Source organism: Lolium rigidum, chromosome 1 (genome assembly GCF_022539505.1).
Source record: "Lolium rigidum isolate FL_2022 chromosome 1, APGP_CSIRO_Lrig_0.1, whole genome shotgun sequence".
Lineage (NCBI taxonomy): Eukaryota > Viridiplantae > Streptophyta > Magnoliopsida > Poales > Poaceae > Lolium > Lolium rigidum.
This window is the reverse complement of record NC_061508.1, coordinates 330,994,544-331,004,676: the sequence shown is the minus strand read 5'-3', so window position 1 is coordinate 331,004,676 and position 10,133 is coordinate 330,994,544. Positions and strand designations below refer to the sequence as shown.

The 10,133-nt window shown below is 45.2% G+C and overlaps 1 protein-coding gene across 2 annotated transcripts; it reads right to left on the bottom strand.

Moving 5' to 3' along the window:
• Positions 1-661: 661 nt before the first annotated feature.
• LOC124699691 (CTD small phosphatase-like protein 2) lies at positions 662-6,846 on the bottom strand. 2 transcript variants are annotated; one of them, XM_047231954.1, is made up of 7 exons: positions 6,804-6,846; positions 5,226-5,515; positions 4,707-4,831; positions 3,920-4,007; positions 2,937-3,260; positions 1,732-2,069; positions 662-1,203 (listed from the first exon to the last, which is right to left on the bottom strand). In XM_047231954.1, the coding sequence occupies exons 2-7, from the start codon at positions 5,377-5,379 to the stop codon at positions 997-999; spliced, it is 1,236 nt and encodes a 411-aa protein (XP_047087910.1). In that variant the 5' UTR covers positions 5,380-5,515; positions 6,804-6,846; the 3' UTR covers positions 662-996. The 2 variants fall into 2 exon arrangements, with proteins under 2 accessions (XP_047087910.1, XP_047087915.1); XM_047231959.1 differs by having other exon boundaries at positions 3,920-4,004; positions 6,804-6,842.
• Between the last annotated feature and the right edge of the window lie 3,287 nt (positions 6,847-10,133).

Sequence of the window (10,133 nt, the reverse complement as noted above, 5' to 3'; positions counted from 1 at the left end):
CTTATTTCATGGCATTACATCATATTGGCTGATCTTATGAATGTATGCACCTTGTTTCAGGCACAAACTGCATGCCCATAAGGTTGTGTTTGCGATCAGCCACCAAGGAATGCACAGGAACTGGCACTGAATTGCCTCCAAGAAGTAGCAATCCATAAACTGTGAGGAACTCAACATGAAGCTGCTCATGTGAAACGATTATTTGCTTGGGCAATAGTGTAGAAAAGATGACAATAGCGTTTCAGACGTTAGCCATGGACAGCTAGCATGTTCTGCGAGACACAAGTCACCAGCTTGTCGTTTAGGCTGGTGGTCGTTTTGTAGTTCTCTTATCTCATGTCAGTATCAGTTGCACGCTTTGTTCACATCAGAATCTGATAGATCAGGCTTTAATTATAAATTGCATTGTTTGCCACACTACCTTATATATATTCTGCAGGGTGTACAACACTGTTCAAACATTCTTAATTGTTTTGTTTTACTGTAATTTTTGCATGTGGATGCCTAAGCCAAGGGCAGTTCATCTAAGGGGCAATGGTGTTTGCATGTAGTACTTTTAATTAATCATCAGTTGGAGATATATGGCCCAAAAGGCAGGCATAATCCTCGCTGGCTTTTGTACTTGACGACTAACTACAGGCCGAAGCCTACAACATAAACGCAGTGAGAACACAAATTTCTGATAATACCTGCTGGCCTATTACATGCTGGGCAATTATTCGTCCAGTGCACAACACGGTCACAACAACCTTATGGGTTTGGCTACTGCTTGCTTGTACAAGGTTCCCTAAAGTTCACCGGATTTAAAACTTACAACGGGGCCAATTATACATCCTCCTGGTGGTTCAGAATTAAATGACATAGGGTTGCGCCAGGGCAAGAATTCTGAATCCCAGATACAGTGCGGGCAAGAAGATTCACCAGTTCCGTTCCTTTCAAGCAACTTCCACAGCCTTCGCTTCTTGCGAGAGAGGCGCTGACGCTTCAGTTAACATGCTATGCATTAGGAAAGAAGTGCATTGCAAGGGAAGTCGCACTAGCCACCTTCTGGCGAAGGTTGAACTTTGTGGCAATGAATGGCCGAACATCTTCCACTCCAACCAAGCTTTCCAAAAATGGTAGCAGTGCTAGGAGCTCCTTGTCATTGGGATCATCGAACCAGCTCTCTATTGGTACGCCATTATCTAACTGGAACCCAAAAGCCTGAAAGCAAGAATATCAGAAAACACAACGGTAACTCATTGTAGCTATAAGGAACGATCAAGTTCTTTCTGGGCATTGTAATACCAGTGGAAAGTGGAGTGGGAGATTATATTCCAACTGTAAATGTTTCACAAGTAATAGTAAAGGTGAAAGATTAGTTATGGCCCTGGCCAGTAAGATATGTTAGGCTAGGTCACCTTTTTTTTTTTTTGAAACCAGCTAGGTCACCTAGATTGCTATTCCAGAACAGGCATGATAAGACAGACCCAACCATCATGATCATAAACTAGAATAAGGTTTATGTTTGCTTCACCAAGACAGCCTATCTCAGCATCTTGAACAATTTAAACTGTAACCTCTAACATATTGGCCCAATTACTCTAAATAAATTGGTTTATAGTGCAGAACATATAAGAAAAACAAATGCAAAGAAGCCATGATAACTAGATTGGCTAGAATAGTATTTCGGAGATCTTCAAACAGACAAAGCAATTGATCAATGAATAACAAAATGTGTATGGCATATACCTGCGGAGAATTGTCAACGATGACCACTCGAGACAAGTCACGGCCAAGAACCGTTAGATCCTTTAAGTAGTTTCCCTCCACATAGACACAAGAATCACGATAAACGCGATGACGGAACAACCTTCTTTTGGGATCAAGAACATTAAGTAGTTGTTCTGCATAAATACTTTGACTAGCCGTGAAGATGATTATTTCAAACATGCTGGCGACTCTCTCCAGGAACTCTTTCAGATATGGACGGCACCGTACATAGATTGTGTGCTCTCTGAGATTGAAATGAACTGGAAAAGTGAAATCAGAATCTTCACAGGGCTCAAGCGTAGAATGCACCAGTGTCTCTGCATGAAATTACGAAAATATCTTCAGATTAGGTTACTGAATTTATAATGAGTGGAAAACACCAAGTACAGGTAAGAGCTAACACCAAACACAAGGGCATGCTGCATTTTATCAAATAAGTAGAAAGATGGAACCAAAAAAAAAAGATTGGTACAGAGGCAAAAAGTTCCAATCCATTAACATCATTTTATAGTTCTGTTGATATTACATAAACAGGTTGCAGTAGTCACAAGACATTCAAGGCTCAACATTTTTTAGATATCAAATTATTATTTTCTCTATAATATATATACCAAAGTTGTCCCAACTAGTGTCCTTCACTTAAACACATCGTTCTACACGCAATTTCTGTCCTGTCCTAAATGTACATTTTAAAAAAACTGTAGGTGGGGCCCCACCAATAAATTCATTCATAAAAAGCGTGTATACAAGGAAGGTAAAGGATTTACGAAGGTCAACGAGGGGAAGGGATAAGCGGGGCGGAATTGTACGATAGCTTAGAATACAAGCCACAAGGGACTCAAGCCATAGCTGAAGCTCAAGAGTGTCTGTCTGAAAAGCTTTCCCTCTGAAGGAGATAAGATAGAGCTCCATTTTGGAAGTGAAAGACCAAGAGCCTATACTAGGGGTATTGTTGTCGAATTTTTTAGTTAATTAGCCTTAATTAATATTTGATCAAGTCACCTGTCATATTAATCATTGCTAAATGGCTTATTAAAAGGAAAAGAGGACTGGCATAGTGAAATAATAACATTTTTCCAGTATTTACAGAAGAAACATCAGAAAATAATTATTCCACTATGATATATCATCAAGATTCAACAGACTATGTTAAAGAAAAAATATTCATCCAACAACCATCTTACCATCCAGATCAAGGACAAGGGTGGTTCTAGGGCAGCTCCGAGTTTGCTTTGGAAGAAGAACGGGCCGAAACTTGGGTACAACCATGGATAACTCGGGCAAATCCTTTATGAAGGTATAAGGGTCAAACTCATCAAGCTCCTCAGTCTCATCAGGTTCAGGGCACCCATCTGTTGAGATAGAATCTTGACTTTGTTCATCAATACACTCCAGCTTAGAGTGCTGCATTGCAAGATATATAGCAGACACTTCAGGAGATAGACTACCCAATTCACTGAATTCATTGTTTTCAAGCTTTCTGTTTCCACATGTTGATTGCATAGGAACTGCATAGAAGTGGCAAGCCATCTTAGAAAGGAGCATTTCTTAAACCTTCTATGCATGCATGTGAAAATTCAAACACAGGTATGACAATTATTGATGCAGATGAATTAAACATTTAAACGGTGGTGGGGATGCCCACATTCACAGATTCACTTCTAACAGCACAGGCTGCAAATAAAATAACTAATTCAGATACTTTAAATTTGCTACTAAATTTTTCACAAATAAAAATGCAACCATACAAAAAAAATGCCAGACAAATCTAGCAGTGCATTATATATCTAAACCAGTCAGGCGAAGAGAAAGCGGATACAGTGACTTAGGACTTCACGATGTTCCACTTGTTACCACTCATCAAGGATTATCAAACACTCACAAATCTCCAGCCCATAGAAGGACCTCCATAATACATTAACCTAAACTGAATACTGCAAATGAGACAGATCTAAGTATACCTTGGCCTAAAAAAATATAAATTAGGGAAAAGGTGTAGTTATAGTATAGACCTTATTAGGACCTAAGGTATTGAGGAAATAAGAATCATACCAAACAAGATGCTATCTTAAGCATAAATGTAGTACACAGATACATGTTAAGATAGTAAAATATCAAATAACATTTTTTAAGAGGGAAAGGACTTCAAATGTCGAATATTTTGTACCTTTGCCTAAGCCATCACCGTCGTCTTCATTGTGATGGTGGAATGGTTGAGAAAATATGGAAAGCTCTTCATCATTTTCGTTAGACTGCTGACATAAGGAAGACCAAATAGACATATAAGAATGTAAAGTAAATTACGGTTCAAGGAACAATCAAGTTCAGGATTCAGGTGATGTGACAATCAATCCTACTCTAAATTTTGGCTCTAGAACCAATAATTAACCATAAAAATGCTTAGTGCGTAGTGCCAGAATCAAATAATTGCAGCACAACGATGGATGACCAATGTAGTCTTGCATATGCAAATAATAGGCCTATGCCATACAAATACTTCAGGTATAGCTTATAAAGGACCTACGTAGTTTGTGTTTGCATTCCAAAATGTTGTTATGCAGAAAAAAAAATACTCCATTCGTCTCTAAAAAGAACTGCTCAACTTTTTCTAGGTACGGATGTATCTACAACTAAATTGTGTCTATATACCTCCGTATCTAGACAAAGTTGAGCAGCTTTTTTAGGGACGGCGAGAGTACCTAAATGAGACGGTTTTCACCTTTGAGCCCATTTTTTATATCTTGGCTGAAATGTGTTGCATGATAACATAAGTTCCTCCGTTCCTAAAAAAGCTTCTCAACTTTGTCTAGATACAAAGGTATATAGACATGTTTTAGCTATAGATTCATTCGTATCTAGAAAAAGTTGCAAAGCTCTTTTAGGAACCGAGTGAGTAGAAAAAAGCAGTTCAGCTATATAAGTATATAACACACTTAAACCAGAATGAACCGTACCTTGTGATCAAGCATACTACTACTTGGCACATTAGCAACTTCATTTTCAGTATCAGTACAATCAGAGAGTGATGTCAATGTTCTACCACCACTAAGAATTTCATTCTTCTTCTGCAAGTTTTCGGCTGCAGAATCATAATCAGAGCAATGATTAGTACAAAAGACAGCTCTAGTGGATACCCAGGTAGCCAATTTCCTAAGAGCTCATAATATTACATTGTCCCAGACGAATTCCTTATAGTAAACTGAAGTAATAATCATGGAAAACACATTTGCCAAAAGTGAGACAGTGTGTGAAAGGTCCTTTATATATAACAGATTAGTTTGGACTACAGAAGAACTGACAAATGACAATATACAGCAAGTAGGATATCTTAAAATAAAACCACTCTATTTATCTTTACTCCTTTATGCAAGTTTTTTTTGGTGGCTCTATGCAAGTTTCTATTGACTATCTTATTATATACTTTACAATTAAAGTTGCAACCATAACTCACAACAGTTGCAAAGGGACTTTACCAGGTTTCTGCTTTTTAGAGGAAGAAGTAATCAAATCATTGACTTTCTTATCAGGAACTGCACTTGAAGTTGATCTTCTGGGGTGTCTACTGGTTTTTGTATTAACATGCTCGACAGTAGCATTTCTTGCGGGGCCTTTTTTTCTTGTCGGCATCCTTCAATGAAGAAGAATTCCTATCCACAGCTGGCTTGTATACAAGAAGAGGAATACCAGACCTTACAGCAAGCTTCTGCCAAGATAGTTCAGGGCAATTGCACAACTCCTTCAAAACAACCCTCGGAGTGCAGACCTGATGAAAATTGGCAAAGGGAGTTAGGGCAAAGTCCAGCTCAAAGCTCTCTCAGTCAAAGCCTGATAAAGTGAAGGCAGCAAAAAAATGAGAGGATGCTGCAGGGTAACATTAACAATGAGGGTGTTGCAGGGTAACATAACAGTGGGGATTAAATTTGTACAGCAACAGCATTTTGCATTCAATAGTAAGAAATTCCTATAAACTCTCTGTAAGCACCAATCTTACACAACACATGAAGTTCACAGTCTCAGAGAAACATAGTTTCCTTGAGTCTAGATTGCCCTGTGCTTAGCAATTCGAAAGATTCACATGACATTCATCCAGGGATCTTGGCACTCCTAAATGTCATTCTTTTCGAGAAAAATCGTGTGCGCCTAACTATCCAACAATTTCAATCATGCAATCAATCAGACACCTAATTACAACCATTGGTTGTCACACTGCACAGTTAATTTTTGTCTGTGTGTCAGGAAGTGTTTAGGGGTCTGTCTGTTTGGGCTGCAGCTTTTGAGAAGCAGCTGTAGCTGGTGGGCTGTGAAAGAGCAGCTGTTGGAAGCGGAAATTTGATGTTTGGCAGGAGTACTTTTAGGTGTGGTGCTGTTGGTTTTAGGAGCAAGATGTCTGGAATGCCCCTGAGTGCTTAAGATGTTGTGCAAATGCTGTTTTGAAACGAAATGGCTATTTATGACTGTTTTATTACATAATTACCATGTTTAAGAGCTGAATAATTACCTTAATTTACCAGTTGGTTTTCTAAAACAATTTTAAACACGCTTTTTATCGGAATAAATTTGGAGTGCCTTGTAAGATAATACGAGATTGTTGCAACAATTGTTTTACAAGGCTTCTCCATACAAACCCTAAAGAAGTACCAAGTTTCTAATGCCCATAATATATTAACAAGACTTTACCATATGAACCCAAAAGAACTAGTACAAGTTTCCAATGCCTAGAGTATTACAAGGCATCGGCTATGTCGTCACGAGTGTTGTTCATGCTAACATGGTCCCCTCCCAAATCACTGCCTACATTGCCCCCTGATGTGGAAGCAACATGCCGAGGAGGCATATAGGTCTGAAAGATACCCATCCTGATGTATCTCATCAATGTTCACAGATTTGAGCACTAAAAAACCCGCAGCACTTCAATTTCTCACAGCATTTCATGAACATGGCGTCAGCTCACAGATTTAAGCACTGAAAAACTCGCAGCACTTGATGTACACAGACTTCATAAGCATGTTCATCTCAAAACAATTAAATGGAGACAGGGGGAAGCGCCTCACCTTGCCGCGCCGCAGCAGGGGGCGGAGATCGGAGCAGCGCGTCGCCGGGGCAAGCTCGCAGGAGTCGGCGGCGCCTCGAACGCCTCCAGTCGCCCGGTCGAAGATGGGACGGCGCGAGCTTGGGGACGACGGGAATCGAGTCCTGGGGCGGCGGCGGGCGCTGGTGGCGGGGAAACCCTAGCCCTACGCTGCCATGGAACGTGACGGGGAATGAGCGCGGGGGTGTCGACGGGCTGGCGCGTGGAGGGGTTGGGCGACTCGGGAGGCGGAGGAGGCTTACCGGCGGCGGGGGGATGAGCAAAACCCTAACCCTAGCGGCGGCCGGAGGCGGGGGCGGCGAGGGTTTTTTGAAACGGAGGCGGGGAGCGGAGCGGAATGGGGACGGGAGTGGGTGGGGAAAGCGTAGTGTCGAAGGAAAAGTAGTCGATGACGATTGGCCGGGTGTTTTTGACTCACGGGGATTGCAGCCGGAGCCGATGACGGATGGGCCCGAGTGAGGCGGGGCCTGGTGGTGGGTCCACGCGTCGGTGGGGTGGTCTAGAGAAGGTGTGGTGAGGAAAGATTTCGGCGCGTGTGTGCACGGATGGAGCTGACTCGTAGGACGCGAGTCAGATCGGCGCCCTATGTGGCAATGTGGGCCTATGTTGGTGGACCTTCCGATGGGCCGGGCAGGCTCGTGATCACCCCCGTCTGGCCCAACTCCGACCCAACAAAACTGATTGGGGCCAGCTAAACAGGAGCCCATGCCAACTGCAGCACGGGGTGCGTTTGGTTTGACCTCAAACTTGTCCCGGCCAAAATTATGCTCACCCAAAACAAAACATCCGACTTTGGGCAGGGAGTTTTGGCTATATGCTCCGAATGAACAGTAAATATTGAAAAATATGAGATTTCGCGCACCCGTTTTTTGTCACTACGGTTCGTGTTTGCGTATTTTTCTTGCGAAAATTAACGTGTACATTTTCCCAATGAAAACGACAAGGTTCGACGCTCTAAACAAGCGGCAAATTTATTAACACTCAACTTGTGTTTTTAGCGCATGTCGCAGTAGTTGTGTTTTGTCCACAAACATTTGCAAAGAACCAACTGACATGAAGAACATATACGTGTCTAATTTTTCCCATATTTTTTTTTTACATTAATAATATTATTGTTCCGCATGGAGGGGCTCTTTGTAGCCACAATGCATTTCCGACTATTATGCTAAAAACAAATATTATATCACTAAGAACATAGTATTTATACCTTTCACACACAAATGTCTCCATGAAAGCGATAAACCCTGAAGTGAACTAAGATGTTGGTTTCATTTTGATTAATGGAACATGCGCTTGGCTCTTTTTCCTCCAAAAGAATATGTTACTCCACCAATAGAAAATTTGAAAGTTCCCTATTGGTTTTAAATCGGAAACATTCGATTTTGTTTCGGTAAAACATTGTGTAGACGAAAAACGAGTGCCCTAACAAGCGCAAGCAATTCAAGATGCTAGGTCACATAAGCATCACCGGAAGATCGTTTTAGCTTTCTCGCTCATCACCCAACTTTTCATCTCCCGCATCAATTCAGTCTGCATCCACAAGGGACCCTCGGCGAATTGGCACCACAGCTCGTTCATGACCGGAGCATTACAGAGCAAGAACTTGGCCAGCGTCCTCTGCGCCCTGCCTCCCTGGTAATGTACCAGGTTGATCTCCCTCAACCGGTTCGCCAAGCAAGGGATCATGGCGCCACCACTCGGCGAGTCGAGGATGTTGTGCCGGTTGTACTTGAGACGGTGCGCGTTGAGAAGCTCCATTGCCTTGCAGTTGTCGCGGCCGGTTGGGACGTCGTCAATGTCAGCCCAAGTCCCTGTCTCGAAAAACAAGGATAGCACCTCCAGGTTCGGGGCGTGTCGGAGAATCCTGCTCGTCACGCCGATGGTGGCGGCGCCATCGCCGTCGTGCGGAAGGTGGCCCCATAGCTCGAGGTGGTGGAGGTTCCAGAACGCCGGGAGCCTTGTGATAGCATCCTTACCGATGTCAGGGTACATGTGCTTGGACCTCAGGCGCAGGTGCTTCGCGGATGCAAAGTGTTGGAGGAACGCCGTGAGAATGGCGAGTTCCTCCGGCGCCGTGACCTCGCCGCCACAGATGTAGACGGTGCATGATGCGAGGGATGGCATGGTGGGGAACCAGCATGTGGCGCCCAACGTGGTCAGCAACGGCATCTCGGGCACGGCGCCACGGTACTCGAAGGCGGTGAGCTCGGACACGTCGACGACGACGTGGGAAAGGTTGTGGCAGCACCGTAGGGCGAGCCTGCGGAGGCGCGTGTCCAAGAGGGAGAGCATTGTCACCGCGTCGCAGGACTCGAGCGTGAGGTCCACGAGGCGCGGGCAGCCGGAGATGAGCCTTTGCACCAACTCCTCGGTATCGGAGATGCGGGTGAGGAGGAGCTCCTGGAGGGATGGAAGGCTGACGGCGGACGGCGGGGAGAGCCTGCAGGGCCCAATGCGGAGCGTTCGCAATGTGGAGCAGGAGAAGAGACCCCTCGGGACGGTGTACCGGAGTAGAGACGGACTTGGAACACTCTCGTCTTCGGATGAGACATTGCTATTGCCGCTGTCATCGTCCTCATCGGTGTCGCCACCGTCATCATCATCCTCGCCGTCATCCTCTTCGTCGTCGTCGTCGTCATCGGAGTCATCCTCCTCCTCCGAGGTATCCGCGTCGTCGCGGCTGCAGTAGATGGGCAAGGATCTGAAGCGGAGATCGAGCTCGAGGTCGGGGCCGGCCCTCTTCAGGGCGTAGGAGACCCACAGGTCCACGGCGACGGAGTCTAAGTAACTATAGTCCTGCAAGGCGACGCGGAGCGCGCGGAGCGGCGGCGCGGCACCCGGTTTGCGGTGGCGGGCGACGATGGCAGCGGTGATGGCGGTGCGGAAGGGCTCCGGCGGGTCGACCTCCGTGGGCAATCCGTTGTTGTCGTAGGTGGTGACGGGGCTGGGCTCCTCGAGAGAGAGGGTGTGGACGCCGGCGAAGGCGTCGCGCCACCGGGACGAGAGCGCGGCGGCGCGCGCCGCCTGCTTGGATGGGAGGAAGGAGAGGGCGTGGCCGAGTACGGCGTCATCGACCATGCTGATGCGATCTCTCCGAACCGGCGTCTTGGCGGCGTGGCCGATCTCCATCGTGCTCGTGCACGCACGCACGTACAGGCGGCCGCTTGGACTCGCTAGCTCGAGATGGTGTCTACGTCGGCGGCGGCCTCGTTTAGAGGGCTAACTAACTTTGCGTTACCGCCCTGGCCGGTCTTGGGCAATACGTATCGGATACGTGCACTGGTGGAAAAAC